This window comes from Haliotis rufescens, unplaced genomic scaffold (genome assembly GCF_023055435.1).
Source record: "Haliotis rufescens isolate VD_foot unplaced genomic scaffold, xgHalRufe1.0.p SCAF_54, whole genome shotgun sequence".
Lineage (NCBI taxonomy): Eukaryota > Metazoa > Mollusca > Gastropoda > Lepetellida > Haliotidae > Haliotis > Haliotis rufescens.
The window spans coordinates 2,422,648-2,435,920 of NW_025964268.1; the positions used below are offsets into that span (position 1 = coordinate 2,422,648).

At 40.9% G+C, this 13,273-nt stretch overlaps 1 protein-coding gene across 1 annotated transcript; it reads left to right on the forward strand.

Annotated features, from left to right (window-relative positions):
* Window positions 1–251: 251 nt before the first annotated feature.
* LOC124121923 (DDB1- and CUL4-associated factor 10-like) lies at window positions 252–10,973 on the forward strand. Its single transcript, XM_046485054.2, has 7 exons — window positions 252–385; window positions 1,098–1,508; window positions 2,155–2,268; window positions 5,034–5,231; window positions 8,011–8,332; window positions 9,234–9,293; window positions 10,016–10,973. Exons 2-7 carry the CDS (start codon window positions 1,279–1,281, stop codon window positions 10,916–10,918), a joined length of 1,827 nt encoding a protein of 608 aa, XP_046341010.2. The 5' UTR covers window positions 252–385; window positions 1,098–1,278; the 3' UTR covers window positions 10,919–10,973.
* Window positions 10,974–13,273: the final 2,300 nt, after the last annotated feature.

Consider the following 13,273-nt stretch of genomic DNA (forward strand, 5'->3'; position numbering starts at 1 on the left):
AACCAATAGTCTGCCGCCCAGACACTACATAAAAAATGAGTCCAACTCGAACCTAGAATGTTTGGGCCTGGACAGGATTGACTAAGCTCTACGTAATCAAGCATTTTCTGGGCTCCATTCGAATTTTATTATTTTATTTTGGAGATGTATATATCTAAATAAGTTAACTTTATTTCTTGGACTTAATGTCAGGCTACTCTACCAATAAACAAATGCTTCTGGAGAATATTGGGAGTAGCCGCCCTTTGAACGTTCTCCTTTCTTATTCTTTCATTTATCCAGACCAATATAATGTTTATTGATACAATTCCCAAACTGTTCAATCGAGGTAGTACATCCGACGATCTGCTGAGAAAACTAAACAAAGTCAACATCGGATTTTGTGGTGACGAGGCTTTTATTATGCAATGTTGATACTCAGTTGAAGCCATTTTGGTTGCGTCGAATTGTTTTCATGCGTGTTTGTTCAGTTTTACATGCAAGTAATAAACGCTGTAAAACTTTTCAGTGACACGGGCTGCAGACCAATCCATAGCCATTTTTAGACATTTTTCGCACATTGTTGATTGCTGGCATGTAAACTTTGTTATGAATGGGAATATAGCGAAAGTTAGATTGTTACAATCATGATAAGCATGACCCAACGACTACATCGGTTTGGATCGGAAGTGATAAGTATCGTTTCATAAGGATATAGGCTAATTTCTAAATGAGAACCAGGACTATGTTAGGTTGAACATGGCTGGCTATGGAGATGTCACTGAGCGTGTCAGGTCATTAATGTGTCGTTTATTATCATTAGTACTACTGTATGTTTGCCATCATCAGTGATATAGTGAACTGTGAGTGGATGCGGCTACCTCAGTAAATGTGAATATCATTAGCCAAGTGTAAATTACTGTAAGGGGCTAATTTGTAGTGATTCTAGATAATTTCTATCCGCTGAAAATGACCCGAGTACAGATCTCCATGGGAACACATTGTCTAGTTCTCATTTGTAGCCTCATTTGCATCTAGTTTGCAAATTGACTGCAAATTTATCCATGTTTATGTTTGATAGTCGACTGATTCTCATGATGATTGTATTTTGTTTACAGACTAGCCATGGAGCAAACATCCTTGTCACCAACAAACTGAAACTGGGACCAAAATAGTTTTCCTCAACAACCATTTAACATGTTTAGACAGTTTATTGATACCCACGCTGGCTAGGAATATCCTGAAGGAAACCATCGAGATATGACTGTCAGCAGGGATTAGTGTTTAAACAAAAGCCAAATGTACCATTCTTCTAGATTTTCTAAGCCAGCTTGTCCAAAATCTACATTCATGCCATGGAAGTGGCTGCAGTCAAGGGAGACGGGATCTCCAATTCAGACTGGAGAGACAAGCAAAATCACAAAAACATTCTATTCTTCGGTGAAAGCTGTCAACAGCTGGGACCCCAACAGGAACACAGACCACTGTCACCATGGAGGGATATTCAACTTTGATTTTTCTGCTGATGGGTAAGTTCTGGAAGAGCAGAAAATAATGTCGGTGGCATTACATTGCATCCCACCCATAAATATAAGCATGATCATGGTAATATATTTGGGAGAAATGATCAATTTTCTTTAAGGTTTTTGGGGTCACAGAATTCAGACAGGAGCATGTTTCTTGTTTTGGCAAACAGTGAGGATTGGCACCTTAACTTTGAGTCAGTCGGTAAATCAGACCAATGTTTTTTGACATTCATCTGCTGCAAGCTCTCATGTAGGAACACTGAAAGGTGTTCGATGTAAACCCTGAAAGTCAAGGGTTCTTGTCATTGTCCTCACCTTAAAAGTTAAGAGATTTAGGATGTTTATGGGGTTTATGGGAAGACCTCAAAGAACCCAGTAATTCTTAATTTGAACACTGAAAACAGATAAGTAAATAATGAATCTAATGTTGCAGCATCATTGAGATCTCCAGACATGCAACCAGTTCCATATGGACATGTACATGTTGACACAGGTGCTGTGGTAGCCAAATTGTTATAGCAAAGGCTCATCATGGCTACAATGTGTGAAGCCTATTTCTGGTGTGCTCCCCCAACATGTTAAAAAAAATGTTAAACTCTACCCACTCACTGTATAGACAGTTAACTGGTATCCATGGTGACTGTTTCAGGTCGGTTTTGGTGGCAGCCTGTGAGAGGCAGAGTATACTCATGTTTGACCCCTTCAATGGGAAACTCGTCGGTCACAAGGACAATGCCCATCAAGACTGTGTCAACTGTGTCAGGTAAGGAAGCGATGCACTGAGCATGCAGAGGGCTTGTGATTGTAATTAGTTCACCATGACCCAAAGGGATCAGCCATTAATTATTTTTTAGGGGTCCTGAGATTTTTTCAGTCGCTGCTTCAAGACAATTGTGCTCTGAAAAGAGGAGTCAAACAATGTTTTTTTCACAGCACATTATTTTCAGGACATTTCACATGTCCAGCAAACTTATTTTTTTGTGTCTGTGAAATCTGCAGCAAAGTTGTTTTCTTTGGTATTTTCTGAAACAAATTATTTGAAAAAAGAAAATTCTAGGTTCCTCCTCAAATTTTCAATGGTATGTCCTCAATACACAAGTGTGTCCAAGGGGGCCATGTACTGGTGACAGATCACAAATCAGGCGATGTTGAGCAACTTTGTTCATGGAGAGTAGGTGGATGGGTTGCCGTGTTCGGCAGTTTGGCTCCTGAGAGTTTCGAAGGCTTCGGTCCTGCCCCACACTGAAACACGAGTCCCGTTTTGTGTCTCAGTAGGCAAGTGATTTTGTTCAGACTATGTCTCTGTCCACATAGCAGTGCATGGGTGCCAGGTAGGATGAGATGGTATTGTGACTGTTTTCCTGCTCGGGCCTCATATGCAGCTTGAACTGTGTTTTCTCTTGGGAGCTGAGAATAACATTGGAGACTACACTGATGGGGGTAGAAAGGGTGTTGCAGTTTAAGCATATAAGTGTGTGGAATCTTGTGAATTATAAATATATACTCATTATCATGCAAATAATGTTTGATCAGTCCTACCATTAACATTAGTATATTGTGATAATGCTGCTGCTTTTGCTGAAGTGAAGCTAATAATGAAGCTATCCTTCTTTTACTTTGCACTTTTCTTATGTATGACAGTTATTAAAGCCTCCATGTCTGAATGATGAGATCTGCTTGGTTCATGTGATCTTGATAAATAATGTGTATCCCGCCTTGGTATCCTGCCAACGGCGGAGTAAATCCCTTTTATTACTTGCCCGTGAAGAGATCACCTGTTTAATAAACATACAGCTTTATTACACATTGTGTAATACCAAAACGCGTGCTAATGTACTCTCGGAACACGTTTCACGAACAAATATTGAAAGCTCTCAACATCCCTTGGCGTATTCAACGACATTGTGTGTGGAGATGATAGATCACTGGGATGAGCTTATGCACACTCGATGACCCCAGCAACCTTGTTGCTAGGCTGACGTCACATGGCATTGTTTCGCAGATGGATCTTGCAACAAAATTCAACAAATTACGTCATCGGGTATTGTGACGTCATTGTAAACTTTGAGCTGCAAGGCCCCGTTTCACAAGGCGATCGTACTCTAGCGCAACGAGAGTCTTTAGTCTAAGTTAAATTATGTGAGTTGTGATAGCCTTATCACTACGATAATTTTGTGGGACGAACGCCTGAATTCTAAAGGTGGACTATTGTATGATATTAAATTCATACGTTTCAACTTTTGACGTGTTTTTAGTATTATTCTGTTAAACTCAATTGGATTATCGTGTAGGTCTCAGCCTATTTACACTCAACAGTATAATTCTAAAAACATTATAAATGACAAGTAATAAATAAAATACTAAACTCGCTCTCGTGTAAAACCAATTTTATGAAACTCGTGAATAGTTGTGGTATCTGACTCGCTTTCGCTCGTCAGATACCAGAACTATTAACTCGTTTCTTAAAATTGGTATTACACGGGAGCTCGTTTAGTATTCTATATATATCCTGCATGAACAAGTCAGGTTGCACATGGATTTCTGAGAGGCAGAATACATCCCTTATACCATCCATGTTATACCCCACTTCGAAGTAAAGAGCCGCAATGAAAGTCATGTGACATAGTACAAGTTAACCTCAACTGAACAGCAGCTTTCTATCTATTTTGAATTTGTTTGAACTCTTTTACAATGTCATTAAAACATGTCAGAAACTGTATGTTGACGTTAAGGGTCAAAGGTAGGCTAACATTTAGTCTCTGAAATCTTATTTTACACAATATAATATAATTCTTGACTCTAAAAGAAATAAAAATCCCTATGCTGATTTCATGTGGAATAGAGCTAGCTAGAGCTGGCTAGACTTGCTTTTGTATGCGTTTCTAGATTATTGTTTTTTCATAAAATAAATATATTCCACAGTTATGGTGCAGGACTAGGTCAAAGGGAGACTACTCATCAAACCTTAGAGGTCTTATCCTGTTGAAAATTTTAACTATAATCTTTATCAATAAAGTCACGCACGTGATCTAAATAACAGATTATTGTCCTTACACATCACAATTAAGGATAGTAAAACACAAAACAGTGTCAAATAACAAAATTTGGTACCAGCATTTCCATGTGAAATATGTGAGGTGGGTGTTGGAAAATCCAAGATGGCTGTTACTGATGGTATATGGTCTCATATTTGGTCAGTATCAACCATCTTGGATTTTTTCTGATGGTATACAGGCTCATGTGGGGTCAGTAGTTCTGCTCTCTGATTGGTCAATCTCACTTTGAGGCATAATAAAACCTAATGTGAGGTGCATAAAACCCCATGTACACCTCGTGATCCTGCTTCATCATATATTGTAACCCTCTACTTTCCATGCCTAAAACCCAGGTTGGAATCGCCACATGAGTACAGTGTGTGAAGGCTGTTCTTTGGTGATGATATGGCTGAAATAATACTATTGTGGCATAAAACACTCCTCACTCTTGCTCACTTTTATCGTGACTACCATGCTGGTTTCCACATTTCAGATTCCTTGACACTCGAACATTTGCCACCTGTTCGGATGATTCCACAGTTGCATTATGGGATGTGCGGAACCTGCAGCAGCGCATACGGACGCTGGAGGGTCACTCGAACTGGGTGAAGAACATTGACTATGCCTCAAGTCTGGGTCTACTGGTAACTTCAGGGTTTGATGGCAGTGTCTACACCTGGGACATCAACAAGTAAGCAGTGAATTCAAAATAGTGCAGTGGTCTCAGGTGCCTCAGCTTGATGTGAAGGGTTGCATTCCCTTAAAGCCATTATGTTTGTTTTTGTTGGAGCACATATCCGTTGAACCTATGTTCTTCAAAATTGGAAGAAAATCCAAATTTACGCATTTTTTCCTGCTGACACGTCATACACACACAATTATTTTGTGATTGTTCAGTGTTTTTGAAAAAAACATCCATAAAACTTATGATGCTCAATTTGACATCGATATTTTGCAGATTTGTTCATTTAAAAAGACGTAGAGAAATTCCTTGCATGATAAGTCTAGAGTTATGTCCCTTGTCCTTGCTACACCTGAAGACAAATGGCATTGTTGGAAACAGTCCTTTGTTTGCCTACCAGAGGCGTGTTCAGGAGGGCGAGCGACTGCACAAGAGTACAGTGAGGCAATATCACGCCTCTCTGAATGGGAGGCGCGTACTCGCTCTCGCGGCACAGCATCCAAAATGGTGTCGCCGGGGATCAAAACAGCCCTGTCCACAAGTGTCATAGGTTCACACATTTAATTTCATCACAAGTTTGATGGGTTCATACTTGGATGTTCATGATAACAAAGTGTTTATTTTTATTATTAGTTACATGTCCCTGTGCTGGACCAGACAATCCAGCATCGATGTGTGCAATGGGGATATGATGACATGCATCACCCAAGTCAGCGAGTCTTATCACTTGATCCTTACGGCAAACATATGGGTTGCGGAAGACCTATTGTCTTCCCTGATCATCACGGGTCAATATATTGAAAATGCAAAAATAACTTTTTGATGGTAGATCTGGTCTAACAGATTATTCTTTTGTCATCGGTTCCATTCTCGTCAAAGGCAAACATTTGTTCAATGTGCGACGCCATCTTGGATTACGAGGCGAACTACGCTCGATCGCGAGTACACGCTCGATCGCGAGTACACGCGTGGTTAGCCGTGTTCAACAGCGTGCACTCGCGTAATATCACGAGCGCCCGCCCTCCTGAACACGCCCCTGGATTACTGTCTGGATGTGATGGTCTTGAGAATGTGAAACCTTCCAGCTCCTCAAAGATTTCATGTTCTGTAAATTGTGAAATTAATGCGAGTTTGAAATTAATGTGACACATTTGTAACTGGACATACTGGAGTATGTTGTCATGTCAAGTTCACTGCACACGACAGGAAACAATGACATACTGTAAATCTGGAAAGTTTTGTGCCATAAAATTATCGCTCGTGGGTAACAATATCCTTAACTACGTGTGGAAAGTTTCGCGACACCCAACTGATGAGACTACCAATGATCAAAGCTGCTTTTTACATATTTTATTTTTAAAGGGTAGGAAGCAGGGTGATGAAAAGGTGTCAGTCAGGTTTTTTTTACTATAGATAAATGTGTTGTAGTTTACAAGGAAGGTTGGAGTGGCGTGTCTATATAACAGTAGTTTTATAAGGCTGGCGTATGTCTGGACTACACAGTGTTGTATACATGTACGTGTTGTTGTAGTCCACAAGGAAGTTTGGAGTGGCGTGTCTATATAACAGTAGTTTTATAAGGCTGGCGTATGTCTGGACTACACAGTGTTGTATACATGTACGTGTTGTTGTAGTCCACAAGGAAGTTTGGAGTGGCGTGTCTATATAACAGTAGTTTTATAAGGCTGGCGTATGTCTGGACTACACAGTGTTGTATACATGTACGTGTTGTTGTAGTCCACAAGGAAGTTTGGAGTGGCGTGTCTATATAACAGTAGTTTTATAAGGCTGGCGTATGTCTGGACTACACAGTGTTGTATACATGTACGTGTTGTTGTAGTCCACAAGGAAGTTTGGAGTGGCGTGTCTATATAACAGTAGTTTTATAAGGCTGGCGTATGTAAGGAAATTGATGAAATGTGACAGGTTAGTGAACTTTACTGATTATACTATTGACACTGAGTGACAACGGGTAATAAGGAAACGTGATGTGAGGGACTATAGATTTAACCATGTTATGGATGGTTTGTCAATGTGTGGAAGTGAATAAATGAAATATGACTCGATCTCCATACATTGTTGTGTTTGTTGTTGGTCTGCAAAAATAACAGCGTCATGAAATTTTTGTGAGTGTGATTCGCTCTCAGCTTTCGCAGTACTTTCCACATTAACAGTATATAACAAAGCTCACCATAAACAATGTAACTGAGTGCCAGTCTTAGACAGTGCTTGTTCCTCACCAAATTCCATGTCAAGATTGGTCAGTTTGTTTACTCAAGTTGATCCAGCTGTTAGGACAGCATCTTTGGTTTTGGTAACCTGTCAAATAACCTAATGACTTATTATTGCAAGCGAAACACTGTTCACCTACGCAGTGAACATGCCAGTACAACAGCATCAGTTGTCAGGAATACATATTAACATTACTCATTTCAATATGCGCTTATGGAATGTCTGGCTTTTGATTTCATGTCAAGCATTTGAATTTGTGAAAATGACAAATGATGTTATTCAATCGAGCTACTGTCCCCCCATATTATATCATGTCTACAGTCTTGGTGTTATCGTTTGGTGATTTGTTTTAATAGTTGGAGGGAGGACTACTTGAATTATTTTCATGCCACTTTTTAGGAGTGGGTCCAAATATATTAATTTCATGATTTACAGACTTTCCAACATTCATAAGGATAAAATATCTGACAGTAATTTATTCAAATTGTGTAGCAATCTCTGCTGTATGTTCCACAGTATGTGAAGGAAGTCTTTCTAATGGCTGGTGTATTTTCAGCTACTCAACTGAAACTACAACTCGTAAGAAGGTCTTCTATTCCAACTCCTTGATGCGCTCAAAGCTGACGCCCGATAATTCCAAACTCATCATCACCACCGCTGGGGGCTTCCTCGTTATCATCCATGACCTTGACCTAGCCAAGTTATCAGATGACCTCAGTGGGTTTGAACCAAACATCTATCGTCTGATGCAGCTGAATCCAACAAGCAGTGGCCTTGCACTGATGTACAATAAGGTGTTCGAGAGAAAGAGGAATCGAGTTGAAATCATCAGCGACTTCCCGGCAGAAAACCAGGCTGAAGTCATAGCTTCCCTCCAGGTAGAGTTCAGATCCTTTTCATGGGACAGATGTTAACTCAGTCTCATAAATCATTACTTTGATATTATAGCTAAAATGGATAGAATTCTCATGTTATCAGAAATGAGTGCACCTCTGTAACTTTATAATGCCCTCATATTGCTTGACGACGGGCCATTATCACGCCCGTTGTCAGGTGACGTCATAGGGATAGGGGAAGGTGACGTCACGTTCAATAGTGATGTCATCTGGTTTGTTCTATGATGTTTCCATATCTGTAAAGGTGGGTCAGTGACATTCGTGTTGGTTGCAGTACTGTTTCAAAACCGATTTTGTTGTTTCTTTTTATTTGATAACAAATTCCATCCTTTTTAGCTAATAACGGAAGACCTCATGTTTCTGCAAATGATAATGCTCTGAAAAAAGCGTTACCCTTATATTATCACTCTCTGCGTGGAAATCTCCAAGGAGGAGCGCTTCAGGTGACGTGCCTACCCTTGCAATCCATGTCAAGGCTTCTGAATTCTTGATACGAGTAAGCGAAGCATTAAGAGAAACATATCTGAATTCTCAGAATGAACAGTAATGACTAGTTCTGAATATAAACCATATGGTTTAGAATGCTGCCGTCTGATTTGTTCAAAACCCATGCATTTTCATTTAGATTGATTCATCATAGTTCGCTAAGGGTTCACCAGCGCGACCTCCTATATAGGTGTCCGCAGATCTTCATGCAGAGATGAGGGGGCATAGGCGGCCAATCTGTCTAAGGCGCTGCAGTTCACTGAGCAGAGTTGCCTCCTTTGGGCACGCCAGAAACAATGATCGTGCTTTAAATGTACCTGCATCATTTTGAACATTAAGCTGATAAAACTAGAAGGATTAACCTTAACTGATTGAATAATACCATTTTTGTTTACAGGTGCACCCTCAAGGCTGGTGTGTGGTTTCCAGGAATACCAGTGCTGATGAAGAATCAGAGGTACTCAGCTTGACTTTGTTTCACTGTGTTCCAAGTTTGATAAGTGCTGTATGAATGCAAGAAATCTCCCAAAACAAACATGTTTGCTACATTTGGCTGTAAACCCAGTCACATATATAAAACTTACAATGTATACATGTTAAGGATGATTCACAACCTTGCAAGGATCTGCATATGACCCTCCCTTTTAAAATCACTCACACACCCTCCCCACTCAAGATATGAATTCAGAATTTTAAACACGCACACAGACAACATGATTTGGTTCAGTGACAATATTCATTGTATATGCTTTACTGTTGATGTTTTTAAATCTACAAGCAGTATTTATTTGTATATTGCAGACTACTGTTTAAAACCAATGCACCCAGACACCACATCCTCTCAGGGGCATGGGTGGTCTAGTCGTGTAAGGTGTGTCAATTCGCTGTGCAGAGTTGTGTCCCTTGGGCAACACACCAGAAACCTATGATTGTGGGTTGGAATCTGGTTTGGCCCTGATGATGTTTCTAGGTTTGTCAGCACCATACCCGTTCTTTTGAGCATCAAAGTGGTTAACGTCTGAGACCTGCATCACCTCAGGCATTCCTCCCACATAAACCTGACATGCCGTGATATAACTAGAATGCTGTTAAAACAGGGTTAAACCCAACTCACTCACTATATCCTCTCACCCTTTGCTACAGACTAATACAGTAAAGGTGTGTTTGATTTCCTTTCAGTGGACATGCATCCACAATGTACAAGAAGTCAGCGAAGCAGATGCTCCACCCAGTCCCAGTCAAGCATCAAATCAAGAATCAGATGACATCAGTGACATGAGTGAAGCCGCCTCCAAAGCTTCTGATGCCCAGCCAGGCTCCTCATCAAACAGTGTCGGGGATCATTACTTGTCAGGATGGAATATCCTGTCCCGAAGCTTGTTGTCATCCAGCATCCGTAGGTTCGGGCAGGTTGTGTATAGGGATGACATGGACGATGACGAGGGTCAAGACTTTGACCGGTTCCCTTCCCTCAACTTCCCCTTTGAGGATCGACTGCAGCTAGGTAACAGGGTAGATAACTCTGGAGAGTCACCATTGTCTGAATCAGGATCATTGTCTCATGATGAAGAAGAAGAAATCAGCTTACGACGCAACTGTTTAATCAGGGGAGGCAACTCTGTGGACCCTACTGCTTCAGAAGATGATCAGTATGCTTCAAGGCAAATTGACAATGGCCGAAGGCGTTTCGTTTTAAATACTGGACGAAATAGAATGGCAGGGGGCGCCTCAAACAGACACAATAGGACCTTCAGCAATAAGGTCCATAAAAACAAACCTAGGTTATTGCATTATGTTGAAGAACCCAATGTGGGAAAGGGCTTTCTTAAGGAGTTGTGCTTCAGTACAGATGGCCGAATTGTCGTCTCGCCATTCGGGAATGGTGTGCGCTTGTTGGCTTTTGATCCCTGCTGCCAGGAACTCTGTGACTGTGTGCCAACACGACCAATCAAGATGTTTGAAGTTGGCAGCAATATTTCCCACAGTAATGTGGTTGTGACGACCAAATTCTCTCCTGTACATTTCATGTATGTGTCTGGCTGCCTTGGAGGCAAAGTGGTTTTCCATCAGCCTGTTTTGTAAGTGTAAAGTAATTAGGTGTAATAGCTTTGGACATTAAAAGTGGTATGAAAATAAATAATGATCTTTTTTTTATCCATTTATTGAAGAAACATGAGAGGCTGAAGTTTTCCGAAATGAAAACTATGTCAAAATGTGTGTTCATACTCACACTTTTGCTCCACTTATAATTCTGCTGTAGTTCGCTGTGTAGAGTTGCTTCTCTTGGCTGCACAGACTGTTGGTTCGTCAACAGTGGACCTGACACTTTCTTCCCACATCAAGCTGACACTGCTGTTAAATGGCTGAAGTACTGTGGCTTCATTCTCACCACATGGGTCTAGGGGACATGTCGCAGTAAGGTTAGGGTTTTTAAAAGGTTTTGGTATTTCACTTTTTCAAAAAGGATTCATGCTGTTATAACTGAAGTTACTACATGTGCAATGATTTTATGAGATTTTGGCCATGATCAGTCAGGGTGAAGGTCACCATTTAGTTACTGTAGGTGGCATGGGTGACTCAGTCTTCAAAAGCACCACAATTCACTATGCATCCAGGGGGCACGGGTGGCCCAGTCGCCTAAGGCCCTGCGATTCACAGTGCAGAGTTGTGTCCCTTGGGCACCCAGAAACCTATGATTGGGGGTTCGAATCCCTGTTCGCCACGATTATGTTTCTAGGTTTGTCAGCACCATACCCCTGCTCATGGGTTTCACCAAAGTGGTAAACATCTGAGAACTGCATCACTTCGGGCTTTCCTCCCACATTAAGCTGACACTCTGTTATATAACTGGAATACTGTTATAAGCATAGTTAAACCCAACTCACTCACTCACAATGCATCCCTTGGGCAAGCCAGGAACCTATGATCATGGGTTCGAGTCCCTGTTTGCCCCAATTATGTTTCCAGGTTTGTCAGCGCCATACCCATGCTTTGGCTTTCTCCCAATTTGAAAATGTCTGAGGCCTGCATCAGACTCCCCCCTCCCCCTTAAGTTAACACAGGTGATTTAACTGGAATACTGCTAAAAGCCACCTTCAACGCAACTCACTCAGGTTACTGTAAAACCTGCTTGTTATAAGAGGGTACATAACATCTGGGATCTGGCTGTTATTGCGTCTTCCAACCTAGCATTGTTCATGCAATCAACCCACCAGAACTGATCAATGCTGAAATATAACTCACTATTTAACAAGTTGAATCAGGGCAGATGCGTGTTTCCAAACATCATTAACTTTGACAGGAATGAAATCTTTTGTGCGTGTCGGGTTACACATACCACAATGAATGGACATATCTGGCAAAATAATAAACAAAATAAACATGTTTTGGTTGAAAACATGTCACGAAATTACGTCTGGTGTAGATTCTAATACCATTATCAAACAGGTTTTGTTTGTTTGCTGTTTAACGCCGCAGTCAGCAACATTTCAGCTATATGACGGCGGTCCGTAAATAATCGAGTCTGGACAGGACAATCCAGTGATTGACATCACGAACATCGATCCACGCAATTGAGATCGATGACATGCATCAATCAAGTCAGCGAGCGTGACCACCCTATCCCATTAGTCGCCTCCTACGACAAGCATAGTCGCCTTTTACGGCAAGCACGGGGTGCTGAAGACCTATCCTACCCCGCATCTTCACGGTTCGTTATCAAGCAAGTGAATACTGTTACGTCAAAACACGTTCGTGAATATGCCACGTGGAATATGCTAGGATGGCGAGGATCGCCTACCCCTGTTTACAAGGAAAATACAGGTTTGAACTAAAAGTACACGCAACATTGTCAATTAGGGTCAGATCACTTCAAGGCCAGTTCCTGTGTTCAAAGTTATTTAAAATAGTACATTTGTGAGAATAATACTTGAATCCTACTTGAGTGGTGTTGATTGAGCGACACGCCTCTGTGTGTAGCACCTGTATATTGACCGACCCCAAGTGTTTGTGCGTCGGATACGGAGACGATGCTATCTCTTTCTGTGCCGTCCACGTATTGTTAACGTTATTATCCAGATGGAGCAGATATTTACCAAGAAATACACTACACTGGACCATCCAAGTTAAGGAACACCACTGGGCAAGAGACAGAATGTATGGGAATTTCAAGATATTTGTGATTGTGAATGTTTTATTAATGATTTTAAGTTCGGTCCGAAATTGTAAGACATAGACATCATATTCTGGTGTCAAGGTGTTAAAAAGTGAAATTGTGCTCTCTATTAACGGGTCGTTGTCATTGGAGATATACTTGTTAATTATGATGTATCAGGAGCACACATGCATGCCTACTTCATTAAGGATGGGTGATATACACATTATCCATAACACAGGAAGAAAATACCTTTATGTAATTTGTCTGGGGTCTGGGATTTC

Coding starts and splice junctions, on each gene's coding strand:
- LOC124121923 (XM_046485054.2), top strand. CDS start 1,279: ATGTACCATTCTTCTAGATTTTCTAAGCCAGCTTGTCCAAAATCTACA. Junction 1,509..2,154: donor TTTGATTTTTCTGCTGATGG/GTAAGTTCTGGA, acceptor TGACTGTTTCAG/GTCGGTTTTGGTGGCAGCCT. Junction 9,294..10,015: donor GTGCTGATGAAGAATCAGAG/GTACTCAGCTTG, acceptor ATTTCCTTTCAG/TGGACATGCATCCACAATGT.